The following is a 25,054-nucleotide window of genomic DNA, read 5'->3' as shown; positions in this document are numbered from 1 at the left end:
CTGAATTCGCGGAATATACCAGAAAACAGTGTGCAGTGCCTTAAAATAACGAGGAAGCCACCAGCGAGCAATCCATCCACCCGCAGAGGCCTCTGCCACCTGCAGACCACAAATACCGGTAAGCCCTTCTACCATCAGATAAAGCAGTATAGTGTCGAATGAACTAACTTAAAAAACTACAGTCCACTGGCTTTACGCCACATTTTCTGGCCTCCGAGCCGATTCTTAAATTTCCCAAATTTCGAACCCTCCCAGATTTATTTTTTCCCCAAAATCCTATCTTCTATACCTACTTCTATAGGCTAACCGTTGCGTTTCCCTTGCGGATCGTATCCGCATATTATCTCGCTGTTTCCTATTTATTTCTACGATTTTACTGATATTTATTTCAATAAAATATCCAATTCGTCATACATTTTTGTCCGTGACAAACAATGGCGGAAGGCGAGGTGCAATTGTTATTGCAAATAAATACGTTGACACTCAAAAAAGAATATTTGTTTAACAAATTACAAAAGGCTTATGATGTATCCAAAACTGTTAAATTGGATAGTCTAGACTCGGTGCAAGATTACATGGTACAGTTTTCGGAACTCGATGACGCACGTTGCGACTTCGAAAAAATTGTCATGGAGATTATCATGCTGGAGATGCAGGCAAACCCCAAAGCTAAACCTTCAACAAGCTCGTTAGAAAGTTTCGACGATTTATATTTTGCTTGTAAAAAGGTAGCTTTGAACTGCAACCGTATAGTCCAGGAGCCAACCAAAAATAATTTCACTGAAACCAAGGATGATTGTTTCGCTAGGCCACATTTACCGAAGCTGACTTTGTTTGAATTTGATGGTCAGGTGGAGAATTGGGCCACATTTCATGATACATTTGTGTTTTTGGTTCACAGTCGCAAGTTCGAGAACATAGATAAATTTCATTATCTGCTGTCTTGTGTCAAAGGCCCAGCACTGAATATTGTCAAGAGTCTTCCGATCACGTCTTACAACTATCCTGTAGTTTGGAAAAGCTTACTTGATAAGTACCAAGATGTCAGAGCGTTGACCGGCAGGTATCTGGATAAAATGCTGAATTTTTCACCTTTGACAAAAGACAGTGCAGCGAATTTAACCTCATTCGTGGAGACTTTTGACCATTCCTTGAAAGCTATTCACGCCTTGCAGATTGAGAACTTGGACGACTATCTATTCTGCCATCTGGCACTTCGCGGGCTAGACAGTCATTCTCGGAAATTGTTTGAAGAAAGCCGCGATCAAAATGAATTACCGACTTTCGCGGAATTAATAAATTTTGTGAACAAACAAATAAAAGTGTTGGAACATACTTTTCCTAGTACTAGCTCCCGGACTATAAACCATCAACAAGTCAAAGTGAAGTCACCTGTCAACTTCACACAACCGAGTCATAAACCTGCCAGTTTCAAATATTCGAACGCGACCTCGTCTTCGCAAAAGGTTGGATTAACTGTTTCGCGTAATAATGATACTCAAAATAATTCGTACCAAAACAAACTGACTTGCGTGCATTGCAACTCAAATCATCTGATTTATCGTTGCGAACAGTTTCGTAAACTGTTGATTCAAGATAGGATTGACCGTGTCAACGCCTTGAAGATATGCAGCAACTGCTTGAAAAGTGGTCACGAAGCGTCAAGTTGTAAGAGCAATATGACTTGTGGAGTTTGCTCTCAGCCTCATCATTATTTGCTACATCGGGATGCAAGTGTTCTGCAGGCTCCGGCCGTGCCGACCCTGCAGACGCCCCGCGCTGCCGTGCATGCAGCGGGGCCTTCGCCGCCGCGCTCCGTGAGTGTGACGCCCGCTCCAACTGGAACTGAAAATCTTCACTCCGTGAGTGAAAATTCAGGTTCTTACGGTGTAGTGTTGGGGACTACGAGGACTCTAGTGGTTGACATCACCGGACAACATCAGAACTGCCGTGCTGTTCTTGATTCTGGAGCGCAAAGCTCATTTATTACTTTGAATTGTGCTCAACGTTTGGGCTTACCTCGCAACAAATGTCGCAACAGTATCAGGACTTGGAGGTGAACTTGTCAAAAACTTTGGCATGGTGACGTGCGACTTGAAGCCGTGTAAATTGGACGTTCCGAGTTTCCAGGTGGAGATGGTCGTCGTGGAGAAAGTGTCATCTGAAATGCCAAATGTTTCGTTTCCGCCAGAAGTTGTGGAAGAATACAAGAATTTTGAATTGGCTGACCCGTTGTTTTTCGAGAAGTCATCGGTGGATATTCTACTGGACAATGGCGTCGTGTCCGAATTGATTATGGACAAGCCTACTACTGTCAAGCCGAACATTCCAAAGGTTATTGAAACCATTTTTGGGTACGTCGTTAGCGGAAGATTATACAACGACAGTAACGACAACGAAACACCAACACAGAGTTTCCATCTGACGATTTCTCTAGAGAAGACTTTGGACAAAACGCTGCGTGACTTCTGGGAAGTAGAGGAATTGCCGTGCAAACCTGTACTCAGCCCACAAGATCAGCTGGCTGAAGATATTTACGTGCGTGATCACTCCCGTGATGAGGGGGGGAGGTATATCGTGCCGCTGCCTTTTGTTCCTGATGCGCCGATACTCGGATACTCTCGCGCTGCTGCCGAGCGACGACTGCTGGCAACAGAGCGCAAACTCGCGCGCTCACCAGTGCTGCAGCAAGCTTACAATGACTTCATGTTGGAGTATGAGAAACTAGACCACATGGAATTGTATACTGGTAGCGAGCCGAGCAAATATCTTGTACCACATCACAGTATTTTAAGGCCAAGCAGCACATCTACGCCGTTGCGCGTAGTCTTTGATGCTAGTGCGAAAACGTCTACAAACTTCTCTCTTAATGACACCCAGTTGACGGGACCAAACCTATACCGTGATATAGGAGCCATTATAACAAATTTTCGATTATTCGAATACTGTTTCGCAAGTGATATTTGCAAAATGTATCGTGCAATCCTTGTGCGCGAATCTGACCGAAAATATCAACATATTTTATATCGGTCGTCAGTTGATGAGCCGATAAAAGTCTATGAGTTAAAAACAATCACATATGGCGTGAGTTCGAGTCCATTTCTGGCCATACGCACTTTACTACAATTAGCCAGTGATGAAGGCGAACGTTTCCCTTCTGCTGCTGAAGTTGTACGTCAAGGCATCTATATGGATGATATCCTGTGGTCATGCGCCACCTTCTCTCAGGCATGTGCATTACAGGACGAGTTGATTAATATGCTACAGTGCGGAGGACTTGTGCTTAAGAAGTGGTCGAGCAACTCTGAACAGTTGTTTGAGCGCGTCCCGGCCGAACATCGTGAAACTACTGTCACTTTTCAAAAGGACAGGGATGACGTTTCAATTAAGCTTTTAGGCTTGAAATGGTCTCCGGTGTTTGACGCGTTCAGCTTCTCATTGAACAAACAAGATACCGTCGATACTAAGCGATCTGTACTGAAGACTCTTGCGTCAATTTATGATCCTGTTGGATACATTGCTCCATGCACATTTGTTGCAAAGTGCATTCTTCAGGACCTTTGGAAGGTGGGTCTCGGTTGGGATGATCCACTTCCTCAAGACGTATGCGAGCAGTGGTTGACGTTCATTGACGAACTACCCCGACTATCCGAGTTGCAGATTCAACGGCATATCTTGCTTCCAAATGTAACTGAATGCGAACTTGTTGGATTTAGCGACGCGTCTTCTCGTGGGTACGCCGCCTGCATCTACGTCATCTCACGACATCAGTCTAACGTTAAGTGCAGATTGTTGATGGCAAGGTCAAAGGTAGCACCTGTCAAAGTTCAGACTATTCCGAAAATGGAACTTATGGCCGCAGCACTTCTTGCAAAACTAATGAAGTACGCGTGTGAATGCTTAATTCGGGTTAATGTGACAAAAATCACAGCTTTGACAGATTCGTCTATTGTCTTGGCGTGGCTACAAACTGACGCTTATAAATTAAAGACATTTGTGTGTAACCGTGTTACACAAATAACAGAGTCAATACCTCCTCATGCGTGGCGTCATGTGAACAGCGAAAACAACATGGCAGACGTCGCCTCGCGAGGTGTTTCTCCGTCGCAGTTCATGGCTGGTAACACTCAGTGGTTTGAAGGGCCTGCCTGGATGTATGACGATTGTGAGAATTGGCCTGTTTCCACTTTCATAAACAAATGTGAAACACAAATCCCAGAGATGAAATTAAATACAAATACATTTAATTTACTATCTCAACAAACGGGAGAAGAAGGTAAACTGGAATTCGTTGATCGTGTTTGCAACCAGTTCTCTTCTTATTCTAGAATGCAAAGAAGCATCGCCTGGATCTTACGTTTACTGCGACGATTCCGTGGTGACGTTTCGATTTGCGACCAAGTTTTAACGACAAAAGACTTGAATCAAGCCCATGATTGCTTGATCAAATTAGTACAAGCAGCTTATTTCAAAGAGCAAATTGAAACTTTGAAAAAGGGCGTAACGTACATCCCTTCGTTAAGGAAGCTTGCACCCTTTCTTGACGATCGAGGCTTCCTCAGGGTGGGGGGTCGTATCCCGCACTCTGACTTGCCTTACAATGCGAAGCATCCTATATTGTTGCCGAAGCAAAGTAGGTTTACAAAGCTCTTGGTTGAATATTTTCATAAGAAATATTTACACACAGGTCCGCAGACCTTGCAGAATATTCTCAACCAGAGATATTGGATCTTGTCGGCTCGTAGCCTAATTCGTTCCATTCATTCAAAGTGCAAGAGCTGCTACAAATGTAGACCCACTCTGCTGCAGCCTAAAATGGGTGACCTTCCATCAACTCGTCTGTTACCTAATAAGGTGTTTGAGCATGTAGGTGTGGACCTGGCCGGACCCTTTTATATAAAGGAAAGCTTACGGCGCAATGCCAAGATAGAGAAGGCTTATTTAGCGGTCTTCGTTTGCTTTTCAACTAAAGCCGTGCATTTGGAAACGCTCTCCTCTCTATCTGCCGATTGCTTTTTGGCTACTCTAGACAGATTCGTATCCCGTCGCGGTCTTTCGGCATGCTTTTATTCCGATTGCGGGACGAATTTCACAGCAGCCAGTAAACATCTTGCTGATGTTCAGAAATTCATGTCTGACAAGAGCACTCAACAGGATATTTTTAACGGCTGCGCTCAGCGCTTGATTAACTGGCAGTTCAATCCTCCTAGCGCCCCTCACATGGGTGGTTTATGGGAGAGTTGCGTTCGTATTGCGAAATACCATCTTGTGCGTGCTGTCGGTGACAAAGCCTTGACTTTTGAGCAGCTGACAACAATTTTCTGTAAAATTGAAGCCATAATGAATTCACGGCCATTATGCGCTCTGCCAGCTAGTGATAATCCTCATGAGTTTAATGTCCTAACTCCTGGACACTTCTTGATAGGCAAGAGTCTGACAGCTGTACCAGAGTATGATTTGCAGTCTGTACCTGTAAATCATCTATCACGTTGGCAATATTTGCAAAATTGCTCTCAACTGTTTTGGAAGAAATGGAGCCAAGATTATTTACATACCTTACAGCAAAGGTCAAAATGGTTCACCTCGCCTCCCAATATTAATGTAGGAGACTTAGTGTTAGTCAAGGACGACCGAGTTTCTCCTTGCAGTTGGCCACTTGCAATTGTCCAACAAAAACATCCCGGTTTAGACGGCATTGTGCGCAAGGTTACTCTGCGCACAAGAGCTAACAATTCCTTTTTGAGACCTGTTAATAAACTGTGTCCTCTGCCTTATACTCACTAAATTCCCTTCTTTTATCGCATTAATTGCATATATTTTATTTTATTTTCGCGCCTATACATGCGCAAGTTCTGTTCTCTCTTTTTCATATTATGAGAAAGCCACATAGTGCTTTCGGTGGGGGGTGTTTAGTATTCAACCTACTGCTATACTGATTTATTTGAGGTAGCGAGGCTACTGGCCGGCGACACATTCGCAATGGTCTAAAAAGTAATAACTAACGGTGTCAGTGTCATCAAAACATCGCAACAGAAAGAATATCTGAATTCGCGGAATATACCAGAAAACAGTGTGCAGTGCCTTAAAATAACGAGGAAGCCACCAGCGAGCAATCCATCCACCCGCAGAGGCCTCTGCCACCTGCAGACCACAAATACCGGTAAGCCCTTCTACCATCAGATAAAGCAGTATAGTGTCGAATGAACTAACTTAAAAAACTACAGTCCACTGGCTTTACGCCACATATATAAACCAACGCCGGTTCAGATCACATCTTTCAACGCAGAGAAGGAGCGGTATAAGAATTAATAAGTAGGTAAGTACGGCCGATCGTAGATATGATGATGTTGTCGCCTAATACATTATAATACGGTTACTTTAACCTAAAAAAAGGTATGCCTACCTAATGCCTACCGGTAATGCGTTTTAAAAGTTGTCTCAAAAGTTACAGGAAATCTCGTGTCTGGGTCAGGAGTTAAAGTAAAGTATTTATTAATTGTAAACTGTGTACATAAGATGTCATAAACATGAGATATCGAATCAACAGTTGCCCATTTCGAGCATACAATATGATCTTAAAACTACTAACTATACTAGCTAACTGACTAACTTATACTTAACAAACTGGTGATTCCAGAAAAAACTCATTTAGGTTGTAAAATACATTTTCAATTAACCAGTTTTTTTATTTTAATATATAGCGATTCTCCTCCAACATTTTTATTTCAACTGGCAGGGCGTTAAAATAGTAGTTTATGCAACAGTGATATAATAAGGGTTCTTAAAATTCAAGGGTCGAAGTTACAAAACGAGACGTAGTCGAGTTATTATTAAAAAAAGAGATTATTAAAAAAAAAGAGTTATTATTTAAAAAAAATCAGTTGTTATTTAAAAAAAAAAAGAGTTATTATTGTAAATGAAAACATACCTCTTTCAATCAAGATGATCGGAACTTGTATCTTTAAAAAAAAAAAATCAGTTGTATTATACTCATAAGATGACTGCTAGCAGTCATCTTATGAGCCTATAGACAAATCATTCAAATGACATTGCTTTAGATATCACTGTCAGTCATTTAATTGACACATTTAAGTGCTGGAGTAGAAAAACTCGTATTACAGTATTGAATGTACTTCTGTAAAACATTGAGTTGTTTAATTTTGGACATACAAGATTAAACCTGTACTGCTCTCTAAGATTATCTCTCTGCGAGGACTTTTTTCTAAAATAGCCGTCATTTTTTTTTACAAAGAGGCAAAGTTCTAGAATGTATATTCCAGTAAGAGTAAGAAACCGCTTTTCTCTAAACACATTGCGTAAGGATTGTTCAGTATGCATGCGATATATTGTACGTAAGTATCGTTTTTGGAGGATAAATGTACTCTGGATGTCCACCGAGTTCCCCCAGAAAATGATACCGTATGTTAGCAGCGAAAACACATTACCATAATAAGACTTTTTGGCAACATCCTCAAAGCAAGTTCCTGAGAGTACTGACAGGGCATAACACTGGCTGGAAATCAACTTATTTATTTTAGTAATATGTGCCTTCCAATTCAATAAAGTGTCTATAGTAATGCCAAGAAAAGATATACTATTTACTTCTTCAATCAAAGTCCCACTTTCTGCTACATTCAAACATAGAGAAGGTGTTTTAAAGTTTCTGAAACTAATAAGTTTTGTTTTGGTTAGGTTAACTCCTAGATTTAGAGTTTCAAGCCATGAGAAGGGTGTTATTAATATTTTGTTCCAATTGCTCAGTGTTCGATTTATCACCTTAAAACAGTATTATTGCGTCGTCTGCAAACAAAACACATAATTCATTAGCGACTTTTGGGAGCTCGTTAATTTATATCAGAAACAGTGTAGGTCCTAAGACGCTACCCTGTGGAACCCCGACTTTAATAGTTTCAAAGGCCGATTGTATGCTTCCCAAAGTTTTCTGTTCCTTATTATGACTAACAACCATTGTTTCTTGCTGCCTATTCGTCAGATAACTTTCAAATAACTGTAGAGCATGTCCTCTTATTCCGATATTATCCAACTGTTTCAAAAGAATTTCATAAACTACACAGTCAAACGCCTTGGACATATCTAGCAACAATGATACACATGGTTTTTTACTATTTACTTTATCCCATATGTCATTGAACATTTTGAAAACTGCTAAGGATGTTGATTTCTGCTTTTGAAAACCAAATTGATTAGGGTCCAGTATGTTTTTCCTACTCAAATACGTACTTAACCGGTTTAAAATTACCTTCTCAAATATTTTTGAAAAACATGGCTATAGCGCTATAGGCCTATAATTATTTGCGTCATCTAAGGCACCCTTTTTGTGAAGTGGCTTAATAAGTGCCTTCTTTAGAGCGTCCGGAAATATACTAGTACTTAACATTAAATTTATTGTATGAACTAAAGGATTAATAATATAGTCAATACAAGATTTGATTAACTGCATTGATATTCCATCGTAACCGGAACTTTTTTTGTTTTTCATGGCATTGACTATCTTCTTTATTTCATCAGCATCAACCGGAATAATAAACATACTACATACTTAATTCTTTATTTGATGTTAATTTGTATTCTGAGGGACACTGTAAGTTATCTAAATTATGGCTGGTAAAAAAAAGTATTAAATGCCTCTGCTATTTGTAAGGGATCAGTTTTGATACTGCCGTTTATATTTAGTTTCTCTACGGTCTGGGGAATGCTGTTCGTAGATGATGTATGTTGCCTAATGAGTTCCAATGTGGCTTTGGTTTTATTAACACTATTTTCTAACTTGTTCAATAGGTATACAAAGGTTATAGATTAACTGAAAGAGGTCCATAAATACATCATATGCATCATTCACATCATTCTGTTCATAGACTTCATAAAAGTTTAATTGTGATATATACCTAATGAAGATCTCTAAAAATCAATCAATCAATCAATCAATCTTTCTGATATTCGTATACCGGTTATTATTCTGTTTAGCATGTTTAATTTGTGTTGTAAGTATGTGTTTATTTATAGTATTGTATTGTATTGACACTATTGACCTGCGCGTTATTCGCCCTCTATCTTAAAAACGGTTGACCGTAATGAAAAAATACAATTACAAGTACAATTAAACTTGTCGAAAATTTTGTAGTCCTATACAGTGTTATCTGGTGTTTTCTTAAAGTACCTATACAATTTCAATTGTATATATACAACATTGAAGCTGTCTACACTATAGTCTAGCGATTATATTCTATGTTGATAAAATAAGTTGATAAAGTTTTATTACATAGGTACCTATACATATACTTGATCATTATCCTCGACTATAAGTATCTATATTGACCCTCGCCAGGCGGTTCATGACATACATTGACTCAGATAAAACGGGTAGTTTTATTATCTTATTGATTATAGATTATTATTATTAGTTTTATTGATTATTGATTTCAATCCGGAAGTCGCGGGTTCAAATCCTGGCTCGTACCAATGAGTTTTTCGGAACTTATGTACGAAATATCATTTGATATTTACCACTAGCTTTTCGGTGAAGGAAAACATCGTGAGGAAACCTGCATACATCTGCGAAGAAATTCAAAGGTGTATGTGAAGTCCCCAATCCGCATTGGGCTAGCGTGGGGACTATAGCCCGAGCCCTCTCGCGCATGAGAGGAGGCCTGTGCCCAGCAGTGGGACGTATATAGGCTCAAATTATTATTATTTTATTATTATTATATTGATTATAGAAAAAATTAATATATATCAGATTCGTTTGATAAGTAGGACAGAGGCAGTTTCCCGTTGAGAGTGGTCGTTGGGTAATTGCTCCGCGGTGAACGGGACCGCCGGCGCCGGCTCTCCAAACATGGCTCGGCGCTCGCAACACTTCTCTCGACGCTCGCGCTGCCGCCTTGCACATTACGACATTCCTATATCACAAACTTGCACCGCCCCCGCTTACCACCACTTACATCAACTACTACGCGTTATCGTATCAATCTATCACTAGAACTGATAACATATTAGTACTGGTATAAGTACATACGTTCAACACTAAGTGTCGGTTCAACCCTCTCATCATACATATTTGTATCACACTCGTAGATATATTAATGCTTTAACATCATCGGATGCTTACAATTCGAGTCAACCAATAGCCACTGAAAGTATTTTGCAAAACTAATTGTTCCATAAAAAAACTCTTTTCTCAAACATGCAATGAAATGTCGTCGCTCCGGGCGTTATATCAGGCTTCGAAGTATCACGTTTAGGGCGGAGCAACTCCAGAGAACTGTAAAGGAATTTCATATGAAATTGAAGGCCTAGGCCGGGAAGTAATTTTTTTTTAATTCTAATGTAAACATGGGGTCTGTGTCCATGAACAGGCTAGCCGAATTATATTTTTTATTTTTAGTGAATGAATGGTTATCGAACCAAAATATCCGTGTTAACGCCTGTTATACACGAACGTACTGATGATATTAAGAATACGAATCTGTATGATTCAATGTGTTGATGAATAAATTTAAAATCTTGTCTATACGTATGTCACCAGAGACCATAGACAATATTTAAAATCCTCTGCATTTATTTTATTTATTGAAATTGAGATTCTTATTATCAGGTTGTGTATAATGGCCCTAATAGGGTCTATTCGAACACTCCACACGCGAAATACGGACGACTTCCGTAAAAAAAAGTCATTATGGCAGGATTGGAAGGAAAATTAAAAAACTTTTGTCGTGTAGCTATTTGTGGTTGATATTTATAATTTGTTTTTTTGAGTGGTGATTTTTTTTTATTTCATTGCATATGTTTGAGAAAAGCACTATACATGCCTAGCCGTGAAAAGGTCTTGCCGACTTCGTATCACTATCCGGCCTCCCTACGGTCGGCCGTCTATACCTACTCACCCGGCAAGCCCTTCTTTCCCGGCGTCTGCAGTAATGTACTATTGTACGCTTACAACTTACGAGAACTTTTCTTTCTCTTGTTTGTAAAGAATCTTTTTTCATAATTATAATTTTCATAGAAAATGCACTTTTCTAAGATTATTAAATACTAAACGAAGTCCAGTCCAAGAAAAGTATGTAGTTTGTTTGACTTAAATGCACTCCTGGCGATAAGTCGACGCTGCATTGTACGCTAAAAATACCCGACTGGGTAACCGTATTGCTCACCAAAGGCACACGAGTCGAACAGTCACGCTCAGAGTCAGACGGTCTAGCATGAGATGCGTTATCGCGCGCGACTCCATGCTTGTAGTCGCGCAAGATGTATGGAGTCGCGCGCGAGAATACAATTCATGCTAGACCGCCAGGCGATAGAGTTTAACTGTATCTTTCTGTAGAGACTGTAGAGATTCCTAACAACAAACAACTAGGTCCTATGTGTAACCGGAGAGCGCACGTGCTCTGGTTCAATGGGTTCACCAGAGCGCCCCCGCTGTTGGTAGTAAGATATTGGAATAACGCCGGGGATCGACATCCAACACAGTGTCTAATAGCCTGGCAAGGCTATTACATTACATATCACTATAGCGGCTGGTTGTCTCTTGGTATTTCATATAAATAAGGATTTACCGCTGAGTAGTGTAAAGGGAACTGTACACGTTTTTATTATTATAACAAAGTCCCTGCTGATATAGATACAAGTGGGAAAAGTAGGAAAGGGACCGTCCAGAAATTATGTGATCATATTTGGCCTTTTTTAGACCCTCCCCCCCCTCGCCACAAGATTACGTGATAACCCTTACGCTAAGCAAGCTATACCCTTAGACGCTAAGCAAGTCTAATGTCGTTTCTACTGTATTGCGTATATGTTCAAGATGTTATCGCTCAAAAATAGGCATCCTAAAAATCTGCTTATCACTTATAATAGGTACACACTTTCATATTCCACAAATTGTGACAATTCAAGTCTTTCCTGCTTTGACAAAAATTAAGAATAAGAATAAGATGATGAGAATCTTGTGAAAGCCGAGAAGGACAAGTCCAGTAAGTACCTAGACTTGGCTCACGAGATAACCGCCATGTGGGATGTTGATTCGACGATCATTGTCCCGATAGTTGTTTCAGCGAACGGTCTAATAGCGAAGAGTCTCGACCACTGACCATCCAGCCTCTAGACTCAACTTAGGCCAATTCTTTCATGAAACCGATGCTGCCAAAAATACAGGGGTGCGGGGGACGAGGTGAGCGAGTCCCGTGCCGTGATTGGTCCGTTCAAACACACGTGGGCGTCAGACAGAAATATCTGCCGGGCGCTAGTGATGTGACACGTTGAATAATAACATTGTCAATCACGGTCAATAATGTAATAACAGTAATAATATGCAAGCATGTTTTGAATGCTATGTTGATTCGTTCGTTCGAAAACATTAACCCATAACGTTGTGGTTTCGTTAGCAGGTGTATCTGCTTTATATAATTAATTTAAAAATAAACTATTGGTAAAAAGGCGTCTTATGGGATTTAGAGAAGCGCGAGACGAGACGAGATGCGGATGCGGATATTCGCAACATCCCTGCTTGGAAGCACTTCATTCACGCATTTAAATTACTGAGGGTTGCACGCTTGGAAGTCGGGGTGAAGGCTTCGGGCCTTCGGCGGGTCAGCCTTCGGCCTCCCAGCCTGATATTCGCCCTTCGGGTTCGCTTAACCTACTTGGAAATTTTCCTTTGCCCGTGTCCGCCGCCATTTTGAGTGTTAAAAAAAATAATTCACATACTAATCTTGGGCCCCCAAGCTCGCCGCATGCCAAATCTCAACGCGCTCAGACCAACTTGAAAAAAAAAATCATATCATAATCATAATCATAATTCTTTATTGCAACCATGGTATTACAAGGTGTTCTTATGTTAGTTAGTACATTTTGAAACTTTTTAAATGCAATTTGTGTTGTCTCGGGCCCTCTATGGCATTTGGTCGAGCACCCCCCACCTATCTCTCACCTTTGAAGCTTTTCATAAAAAATAAGTGGCCATTTTTACCGCCATATTGGTTTTATTAAAAAAAAATCCATAGGAATACAGCTAGGTGACCCCGAGTTTTCGTGACCAAAATTTTAGCGCGCTGGGAGCATTTTGAAAAATGATCGCCATTTTGAATCCGCCATTTTGAAAAAATAATGGCGGCTTCAGAAACTGTCAGCGTCCCTCCTTGACATTTGGTCGAGCATCTCCCACGTATCTGTCACCGTTTAGTGACCAAAAGTCGGATAATCCGGTAGACCAAAAGTCGGATTTTTCTGGAAGTCACCAAACCACCCCCTCTATACGACCGTATCAAAGTCAAATACCCCAGGAACCCCCTTCTGGGAGAGCAATTATGTCAATTAATCAGTCGGGTTGCGGCTTTATATACAGGGTGGATTTTCTTTTTGGCTCAGTGAGGGCAGCTACCAGATCCCGTACTGCTACGAGAAAACGGTCTTAGGAGACCTTCCCTCGATTTCAAATTAGATCCCATTCCTATTGAGGATCAAAAGCTTGTATGGAAGCAAAAAAAAATTCCGGCTAGAAAAGCCACAAATCGAGGAAAACTTTTCCTTTTTTTCGTATCCTGTATGTTTTTTCCAAAATCTGTAAATGCCAATCTTCATTAATTTGAAATCGAGGGAAGGTCTCTTAAGACCGTTTTCTCGTAGCAGTACGGGATCTGGTAGCTGCCCTCACTGAGCCAAAAAGAAAATCCACCCTGTATTCGCGGTATCCTACTATACCCACCCATTAAAAACACCCTGTATAATTCTATTAAGAGTTATTACATGGTTTAAATCAAATATTTATTTGTTATTATGTAAATGAAATGTTATTTAATACAATCTAACTAAATGAAGTTTAAATTATTTGGCCGAATGTTCAAGTATCATTGCCATGTTGGCAGTCGTACACAGAAAAAAAGCAAAAATTAAAAAGTTAAACCGACGCCCACTATTCTCAACAAAAATGGAATCAAAATAATGCATTTTAAATTGCAACCGTGTGTTTTTGTATAAAATTGGTCTTGTGATTAATTTAAATTTGCAATGTTTTTATAATCGCTAAAAGTAATACGAGTACCTATGTAGTGCTGAATTGACAATATCGTTTATGTTCAAGGGAAAATTGGTACCTGACCGTAAGTGTAATTCTCATATTATTTATTTGTTTTATAGTGAATTTTTCGCAAATACCTATGCGTTTTGAATTGAATTACCTTGTCAATAGTAAACAATCACATTCTATGGATATGGACATCACTAGTTTGGGCTTAGGAATGTCACGTAATAAAAGACAAGAAAGGATGTATACGGATGCAGCGCGATAGAAAGAGACTTTCTTAAAAGACGTCATCGAGTTTCAAGCGCTGTCAAATTTGATGAGACGCTTAAATTAAAATATTTTTTATCCATTTCTCTAAAAAATCGGCTTACCTGTGAAATGAAATGCCATTTTTTTGTACACCAGAGTTTTTAGTGTTCTTGCCACACAATTTGACACAACAATAATGCATTTTTGATAGCAAAAACTTCTTCGAGCTACCGAAGTTTCTAGACCGAGCCCGGTCCGCCGACTGAAGTAAGCGGTGTAGGCGTGACTCGAAGATGGAGTAACGCTACCGTATGTGTGGCAGAGGGGGTAGCGCGACTATGCTATGTCTAGAGGCTGGATGGTCAGTGGTCTCGACCAACATCTTGAGAGACTCTCGCTATAGGTGGTTGGGTCAAGGGCCAGATGCAGAAGGCGGTGATCTTGGACACGGCGCGGATAGTCCGCCGGTTCCTCTCTCTGCGGCCCTGACCACCGGCAGCTTGGGCCTTGCCCCGCTGCTGGCGGCACCCTAGGTTAGGTTTTTTTATAATATGTGTATAATATTTTTATATTGTTTTTGTAAGTAAATAAATAAATAAATAAATAAATAAATATTATAGGACATTATTACACAAATTGACTAAGCCCCACGGTAAGCTCAAGAAAGCTTGTGTTGTGGGTACTCAGACAACGATATATATAATATACAAATACTTAAATACATAGAAAACAACCATGACTCGGGAACAAATATCTGTGCTCATCACACAAATAAATGCCCTTACTGGGATTCGAACCCAGGACCGCGGCTTCACAGGCAGGGTCACTACCCACTAGGCCAGACCGGTCGTCAAAAGTGTTTTTATATTTTAATTTTATATCCATATTGTAATAAAACCTAACTTAAGACAAAAAATTAATAAAGAGAATAAGAATAAGAATAAAAATTGTTTATTGCCACACACATACAAGAATACAAAAACGATCAAGGAAAAACAAACAATAGACATGTAGATAGTAGAACAGCAACAAATAATATAGCATAGTTTCTTAAGGTGACGGTAGAGGTGGGTAAATTTTCAGATTCTGTCAATTTACCCCATTTCACACACAAGCGCACTTCACGCACACTACCTCACTTTACTGGGACAGGTCATTGACCCATCAAGTTTTTTTAAGATAGCGTTTTGAGTTTAGTGTTAACTACTGACCTCTTTTGAGGAACAGAAACTGTAAAAACGTTCCATTGAAAGAAGAAAGAGAAACAATATATTAAATCTTGCTCTCCTTGTCTGTTCATGTCACACGTGACGTATTTAAATTCTATTTTAATTCATTTGATTGTTAACTATTTTCTGCATATTATGGCTTTGTCGAGATACGCGTTTTGTAAAGTTAAACCGAATAAACCCAGATGTCATTAAGTCAGATGTAAAATGTTATTTACTACTCTATACGGTTATTCATAAGGCGAAAAATCAATTCAATTAGAAATTTAAATAAATAAAGTTTCGGCAGGGTGGAAATTTAATTAAGGCCGACAAAATAAAATTTAATAATATATGTCGGCTGATGTACCCCTAAGATCTTTACAGATTTACTTGTACGAGTATCGTATATTCGCTATTTATTTTGCTATTAAATGTATAAAATTAAAATAAATAATTAAATATTATACTGGCATTCCACCGCTATTATTTCAGTGCTGAACTGATTATCTTCGATCGTAGCCTTGATGATGTAGTTGTACTTACACTTACGGCGGTAGGAGCGGCAATGAACCCCGCGCAGCGTAAACGAGAGGTGCATTGGGATAAGTGCATATACATATAATTCTTCGTGCGTCTGTCTGTCTGTCCGTCCGTCTGTCACAGTCTATTTTCTCCGAAACTACTGGACCAATTCAGTTGAAATTTGGCACACATATGTAAATTTGGCACACAAATGTAAATTTGTGACCTAAAGATGGACGTGTAACGTAAATAAAATGTATTTTAAAGAATTTGAAATACGTTAGCCATTTTGGGGGGGGGGTAAATGAAAAAATTAAAAAATATGTTTTTTAAACTATATAGTGTTACATAATAGAGTAAATAAAAGAGCTCATTGTAAGAATCTCAAAGATATTTTTTTTTTATAATTTTAGGGTTAATAGTTCAGCAGTTATTCATGAAAATAGGCAAAAAATTATCATTCTCCGCCCACTTTTTCCGAAACAACTGGATCTAAAATTTTGAAAATAATACACAAAGTAGTTCTTTACCTATAGTCAAGCGTGAGACAAACTTAATATACGGAACCCTTAGAATGCGAGTCCGACTCGCACTTGTTTTTGTTTAGCTCTTATTAGGGTTAAGGAGTTTTATGAGTGAAAAAAGAAGTTTTTTGTTTTATGTGCCCGCGTTATTGCCGATCGATTGTGTTTTAAACGATAATTAGACAAAAAAACTTGTTTTTCACCCAACGAATGTAGATCCCCATGACACATCTTCCAAGTCGCCTTTGGATAGGCTTAATTTTAAAAATAATTGAAATAATGTTCTATATCATTCATACTTGCAAAAAAAGACTAAAAATAATTTACGTGACCAATGCTTATTATTAGTAAATATCTTATAATTTAATATCTGATATATCACACGATACAAAAAAATGGCCGCAAAGTTAAAAGTTTATTTATTTACGTTACTAGTCCATCTTTGGATCACCGACTCTTTGTCATATGTGAAAAATGTGTACCAAATTTCAATTGAATTAGTCTATTAGGGGCAGACACACGAGTTATCTTAAAAGGGATTTTTTTCTTGAATGATTTGTATGTACTTACCCCAACGCACCTCACGTTCCACGCGGCGCAGCGTAATCAGTAAGTACCTAATAATTAGTGTCCGACCGAAACACAAATTTCTGTATATATAAATATTGTTGTCCTACTTGCTCCCCAACTTTTGGTCTTTGTCACATAGTTTAGTTTCATAATACGAAGTACTATTTCGTATGTTTCGGCCAGGCCGAAAGATTCGGCCGTTTTTTGGCCGAAACCGAAACTACGGCTGAAACATGATTTTATGGCCGAAACTGGCCGAAACCGAAACCGAAACCGAATCTTCGGTCGTACGAATAATCACAATGGTCTTAAGTACCACAGACCCTACTGTCGCTTAAGTCCTTTATGACAATCTCTGCCTATTAGAACTTATAAAAAAAAAGAAACCGAGTAATTATATCCAACTACCGAACCTGCTTACAAATTTTCTCGAGATATTTGAGAAATGTGATATGCAAAGGAGAACATTCGAACAAACGAAAGTATTTTTGCCCAAGCTGAAACGGAGACCTTCGCCTACGCTCGGTCAGTGATGGTTTAGGTACAGTCAGCTGCAGGTCACCCCTGCATAGAAGATTGTATGCAGGGGTGGTACCTTTTCTCTGCAGCTGACTGTACACCTATAAAAAATAGTTGTACCTGCTGCAATTTTATACCGGTACCGTACTTTATATTTCAACAGGTATAGTACCTTCAAAACGAAGCGGTATTGATAAATAATAACGGTACCGTACCGCCTATAAATAATAATAATAATTCAGCCTATATACAGGGTGGTCCAAACCTTGACGTCCAAAAATTTTTTTTTTAGATTCCTCACGTCGTGGGCTATCAGAATATACCCCATGTATGTTAGCCGATTTTTCGTAGTTATCGAGTTATGATTTTTTTTTACTTTTAACTTTTCATATGAAATTCCGGGGTTCCCATACAGAGTGGCTAAAAAATAACTGCATTTCCGTTGCCAGGGAGGTTTTGGGATTATACTGAGCAACTTTTACAATGGGGCCAACCCCGAAACCGCGAAAAAAAATTACCCTTCCATTAGATATGAGCACCGCGCCGGCGTGCCGCCGCCGCCGACAGAATTTTCGCGCCGCCGCCGCCGACGCTGCGCTATCGGCGTGGCATCGGCGTGACCTTGGTAGTTACTACTACTTTCGGAATTAGTTAATATATTTTTAATCGAGTTTAGATCATTAACGGCGCCACTTCAAACAGTTTATAGGCATTCACAAGGTATTTTAGGCCCATATAATTCAAAAATATCGAAGGCAATTGCAAACTTATCTGTCTAGTAACCGCGCTACTAGTCTTGGGGAAACGAAATGATTTAATATCAATTTTAACATCAATATGCTTGTAATAAACATACTGATTTCCTTCCATTTTATTGTGGAACGTTCCACATTACAATTTATAGATTGTATATAATATACACTACACATATGTCAATCACAATTAAAAAATTAACTGTGATCAACTCTGGCTAACGTGAGACTCGAACCCACATCTTTGGATTACCGATTAACCGATCCAATGCTTAACTAATTTTGCCAGCTAACCATCCGTCATTTACCGCGAATTTAACCATTGCAAGCATGGTTAAAAGTCTTTAAAAGGCATAAAAGGGGGTTAATTTTGAGATATTAAGCGTTTCCACGTCCAAATGTCCGGCCGTTGGCTTCGCACGGAAGGGCGTCGGAATCCGGTCTCAATTAAACTTGGCCACTGTTTAAATTTCAAGCTTTGCTCTCTCGCAGCTCAATCTTTGGCCTTGCATCGCTCGCATGGAATTAAGCCGCTATCTGAACCTGCAAGTTTTTGGCCCTGTTTGGAGCTCAACTTTCGGCCTGTTTTAAAACGCTTGAGCATTGGTCCTTATCCGATCTTAGCTCCATTGCAGCTCGGCCTTTGGCGTCGCACGAATGCGCCCGCAGGAAAGCTCCAGATCTTTAACACTATGGCTTCAGTCTTTATCGGCCTGCGCCCTCGCTCTGCTCTCTTGCAGCTCGGCCTTGCACAGAAGCGCGCCGCAATCGGCGCTCCAGGCGTTCGGCCGTCAGCCAAGCTTACACTTGGCGTTCGATTCTTAGCTGTATGCTTACCTGCAGCTCATCCTCTGGCCTCGCATTGGGAGGCGTCGAAATCAAGTCTTCTGTGTTACATGGAGCTCGGCGTTGGGCCTCACTTTTTGACATAAATCGGTTTTGTTGAATCGATATTGGTTAATGACGGAGCTCGATTTTCTTTGGACTGTCGACAAGACGTTTCCCTGATACAGTCATTTCGCAATTTTTAACTTAGCTCAAAAGATAAGGGCCTCGCTAAGATCTTACGGCCAGAGCCTCACCAAGATTAAGACCGCCTCTGATGCCGCGCGATACCGCCTATCCACAGTTTATACGATATCATTTTTTTTTCGTACCATTATTCAATAAATTATCATTGAAAATAAAAAATGCATTTATTTCATAACTTTCCTACAGCAAAAACATGTTTTTTCGGTAAAATTTTGGTTTGAATTCTTTTTTCATTCATCGAAGGTGTTTCAAGGCCACGCCGCCGATTCGCCGCCGCCGCCGACCAATTTTGACCGGCGCGCCGCCGCCGGCTAACTGCCTATCGGCGCTCATATCTACCTTCCATAGAAAATGGACTAGCCAAAATGTATAAAAAGCCAATTTTTTTTTCGCGATTTCGGGGTTGGTCCCATAATAAAAGTTGCTCAGTATAATCCCAACACCTCCCTGGCAACGGAATGCAGTTATTTTTCAGCCACTCTGTATGGGAACCCCGGAATTTCATAGGAAAAGTTAAAAGCTTAAAAAATCATAACTTGAAAACTACGAAAAATCGGCCAACATACATATGAGGTACATTATGATAGCCCACGATTTTTGGACGTCACGGTTTGGACCACCCTGTATAGACAATAATCTCAACGCTAGCCCAATGCGGATTGGGGACTTCACACACAGCTTTGAATTTCTTCGCAAATGTATGCACTACGAGTATGCAGGTTTCCTCACGATGTTTCCTCCTTCACCGAAAAGCTAGTGGTAAATATCAAATGATATTTCGTACATAAGTTCCGAAAAACTCATTGGTACGAGCCAGGATACCAATGAGTTTTTCCTTACCGCTTATACCGTAAAGAAATAATGCAGTCTCTGCTTTGCACGATTATTGTGTGGACATAATTCTTATAATCACCGAAACATACATACCTCTACGCACAGAATGTCATTGAAATAAAACATTGTTTTTTATAGTAAATTAATATAACATTCGATTTATACACATAACAATAAGCAGGCCAGGCCGCAGCGATATTGGCCTGTAAGCTTCATCTCGGTCTCCAAATCCGCAAAACTCGCTGGTACTAAATGCTGGTCTTGCCGTTATTAATTATCTTGATTCTTGAAGATTATCAGAACAGCACGTTACGTAATCGCATACATAGACGGAATGAACGTCAACAAAGTAGGTGTAGACACTGCAAGTCTTTAGGTATTAAACGAATTACGCTTCGTATTAATAGATGAGTAATATTTAAATGAACATATAATATTCTCTAACATAAATACAAGATTACAATTAATTGACATCAAAAGTCATTGACGTACAGAAGTCATATACATTTTTATAATGACGCAAAATTGATACCAGCATAATGAAAATCAGTCCCAATCAGTAAAACGAGTCTTTAAACTTTTTTCATTTTAAGCGGGTTTTGAAGGAACAAGTTACTTAAATTCGATTGTAATCGTATTGTTTTAGGATAATTTACTGCTGTTTTCGACCGTTACGACCCGTAAATAACAACAACTCACATTTAAAATTTGACTGGAGCTCGACGTGATTATATTTATTTACCCTATTTTATGAAATACAATTTATCTACTGGTATACATTTTCGTATGCGTATATGATGAAATGTCTATAATAATGTCAAAAACGAGCTACGACGACGTATACGTCTGCTTCGATGCAAGGCCAACGGCCATCTGACTCGAAGAAGAGTTTTGAGTGATGTCGTCAATGTATGGAAATTATACGAAAGTTTACATTTGGGATTGAATTTCTGTGTTGTATTTGTGAGTAAAAATATAAGTAGATAATAATCTGGTAGTTTAGTTATCTAGCCTTCAAAATCCCACAACAACTCAATTACTGTCAAAGACAAAACTGTAATGCGTCTTGCTCAAACGGAACTCCATATTTTGATTTTTGGACACTTTTAGTGTCGATTTGTAGATAATTACAGCAAATAAAAAAAAATATGGCGTGAAGAGCCGGTACACGGCTTCTTCGTGAACAGATTTACGTATAATTTAATGCAGTTATTAATCATTCATTGAACAAATTGATTGCACAAAGTGAGGTCTAAATCGAAAACGTCATATACCGTCCCCTTAAGTCTATATATAACAATGGTGTGACAAAAGGAATGGACTCAGCATTTGCTGTGTTACAGACTAGCTGTCACAGCGCTGGTTTTCAGTTCACCCCTAATTACAAATAATATATTAAAGTATTAAAAAAAGGTATTTTTTTATGTACTAGTTACAAAGTCTAAGATAACTTAGCAAAGGTACGGCAAGAGAAAAAAAGGCATGGGAAAAAATAAAAATAAAATTAAGTATTAGTTAGGGCAAGACATGAAAAATTACTAGGTACTGTTCATTAGATGTTTCAAGAGTGCTTAAATATTCTTCTGTTTATAGAGTAATATTGATTTCAGTTTAGATTTAAAAGTATTTTGGGACACATTATTTCTTAGAGGTGCAGATCATTCCAGATTTTGGCTGCTGAGAATTTAAAGCTCCCTCTATAACCAACAGTTTTGTGATGCGGTGATTACACGTGAATCGTGATACCTATCTTGAATTCGCAACGAGTGGCGATAAATTAAAACAAGGCCGAAGGGAGTGTTTTAAATCGACACTAGTTTTTACGAAAGCTACCGCCTTCTCCAGAGGGGCGAGGGGGGAGTAGGTATCTTTAGTACTAGCCCGGTTTCCTCATGATGTTCTACTTTTTCTTTAAAAAAATGAATTCTTACTCAAGTGTCATGAAATTACGGTTAGGGAGGAAGGTCGCACGAGTTACCACTAGGCCACTAAAGCTTAAATTATTAGTCTAGGCGGTATCGTCTTGGGTCGTCCCATTCGTTTTTCGTCAAGTTCTTAAATTAGTCCTATTCTGCTTTCGTCACCCATTCTACATTCGTCACAATCGTCAGTGGCTTTCAATGTAGAATGAGTGACGAAAGCAGAATAGGACTAATTTAAGAACTTGACGAAAAACGAATGGGACGACCCAAGACGATACCGTCTAGGCAATATGTATATTGTAACGTGAGGTAGGTAGGTATTTACCGTCAAACCGCTTGGCCCTGTTGGTGAGCACGTCCGCCAGCTTGTTGAGCTCGCCGCGCAGCGCGTCCTCGAGCTGCCGGCGCGCCTGCTGCGTGAGCGGCGCGCGCGCCGCCGCGCCGCAGCACCCCTGCGTCCCGCATAGCCCGTTCGCATCTGGAATAACAATCATTATTATTACAAAAAAATATTACAATTATTTTTTTCTACTCCAGCACTTAAATGTGTCAATTAAATGACTGACAGTGATATCTAAAGCAATGTCATTTGAATGCTTTGTCTATAGGCTCATAAGATGACTGCTAGCAGTCATCTTATGAGTATAATACAACTGCTTTATTTTTTTTAAAGATACAAGTTCCGATCATCTTGATTGAAAGAGGTGTTTTCATTTACAATAATAACTCTTTTTTTTTTTTAATAATAACTTTTTTTTTTTAAATAATAACTCAATTTTTTTTAAATAATAACTCTTTTTTTTTAATAATAACTTTTTTTTTAATAATAACTTTTTTTTAATAATAACTTTTTTTTTTTTTTTTTTTTTTTTTTTTTTTTTTTTTTTTTTTTTTTTTTTGCTGCAGCTGTCATAGAAAAAGTAATGTATGCAACAGCTCATAATTGGTTCTTAAAATTCTCGGGTCTTTTTTTACAAAACTCGACTACGTCTCGTTTTGTAACTTCGACCCTTGAATTTTAAGAACCCTTATTATATCACTGTTGCATAAACTACTATTAAATAATTTGCTTTATAGCGAGCGTACATGTTACTCGTACAATTTTAAAGTGCTTGATGTAGGGTAGGGACCTAATTCAGAGTAGGTAAAGAAGATCATAAAGACCAGAAAATATCAACCGACTTCGTTACGAATAAGTGGAGAGTGACACGAGCCGATCGTCGATGTTGATTCATAACTTTCATAACAATCATAACTGTCAAACATTTAAAGGACTTGCAGGAAAAGTACAGTCGGCGATAAAAGCTTTTATCAAAAATTAAATATTGACGCAAGTTTTGCAAAATTAATAAAAAAGTTCCTACGGATTTTTATTGCCATTTCTAAACTTGGCACTCAAACACCTCATGCTTTGAGTTCTCGTCTCTCCTCATGAGGGTTATTTGGTGTTAGTTCCATTATTTGTATACAAAATATTAGTACTAATGCACTAAAAGGCTTGTTCACTTATTCCCCCATTTTATATTCTAACCGCGTTACTATCAAATTTACCTTATCGCTAAAGGACAATATAGCTGAAATGTCTGGATTGTGTTATGTCTTTGTGACAACATAGACATGAATGCTAAATGCCTCTTTAGCAAAACGTTTGGATCTTAGAATATTACAATTTAAAATGATCTAGCAGCAAAAATTCTTTATCTTCGAATGTCTTTATTACTTAATAGACATAAACGCTAAATGGTCCGGTAGCAAAACGTTTGTATCTTAGAACGTCTTAAACATGAACGCTAAACAGTTAAGAAGCAAAAAGTCTGTATTGTGTAATGTATTTTTTACTAAATGGAATAAACGCCAAACGACCCTTTAGCAAAACGACTTGATTTTAAAATGTTAAGTGTTGATATGACACTTGATAATTAAAACCTTCCCGCGCATATTTGTATTGTAAACACATTGACACATTACATTTCCAGACGTTTTGCTACTAACTCGTTCTGTGTTCACGTCAATCAAATAATTTAACTTTCGACGAATTAGGTATTCTAATCATACGGACTACATATTTATATTTCCAGACGTTTGGCTACTTATTCATTCTAATTCTTAGCCATCCAGCTAAATTGACTCTTTGCTGACTGAGTATTCTACTTACATGTCGTCCAGCTGAATTGACTCTATGCTGACTGTGTATTTTACTTTTATGTCATCTAGCTGAAATGGTCGTATAGCGATAAGGTAAATTCGATAGTAACTCTTCTAACCAATCGTTTATTTTCTTAGTACTACGTTTTATTACATGTGTAAATACTTGTCGTTTTTACCCCAAAGTGTACAAAAAAGATACGGCCGATTTATTCCGCACAAAACGTATATTTCGGTACTCTCAAAGGAATCAAAATTTATAGGGTACTTCCCACAGGTTCTCGAGATGTTTAGCAATGTGACAGACGGACGGACGGACCGACGGACAGAGTCGCACCATAAGGGTTCCTTTTGTACCTTTTTGGTACGGAACCCTAATTATCAAAATAAATATGAAAATAAATATTGCTTATGAACGTACCTTACCTTCCTAAAGTTCCTAACTACAAATTGAGGAAAGGAAGGTTTAACAGTTAGTTCCCGATTAGCCGGATTCTCGTTTCGTCGGGTTCCTGTTTCGCCGGATTTACTTTAGGACGTCACAATCCGTGTATAAGAGAATCCTACGATACGAAACAAGATCCCGGCGAATCGGGAACTAACCGGTTTAACTTTGAAGAGGGAACCATTAAGTCCACCGAACACTGAATGAGGCGAGTGTGAAAGAGAAGGCGATAAAGATGTCGTAATGGCTCTCCGTAATTACATAGACCACCCGCGAGATACCACTCGCATCAAC

The 25,054-nt window shown here is 39.0% G+C and overlaps 1 protein-coding gene across 1 annotated transcript in view; it reads right to left on the bottom strand.

The window, feature by feature from the left end:
• LOC134660805 (glypican-6) overlaps positions 1-25,054 on the bottom strand; it is a 111,119-nt gene that overhangs the window by 16,625 nt on the left and 69,440 nt on the right. Inside the window, exon 2 of the mRNA XM_063516603.1 lies at positions 22,496-22,648. Coding sequence (XP_063372673.1) covers positions 22,496-22,648 — 153 coding nt within the window. The remainder of the gene's footprint in view (positions 1-22,495; positions 22,649-25,054) is intronic.

The sequence above is a fragment of the Cydia amplana genome, chromosome Z, assembly GCF_948474715.1.
Source record: "Cydia amplana chromosome Z, ilCydAmpl1.1, whole genome shotgun sequence".
NCBI classification, from domain to species: Eukaryota; Metazoa; Arthropoda; class Insecta; order Lepidoptera; family Tortricidae; genus Cydia; species Cydia amplana.
The sequence above is the reverse complement of the archived record's forward strand: the minus strand, read 5'-3'. Positions and strand labels throughout refer to the sequence as shown.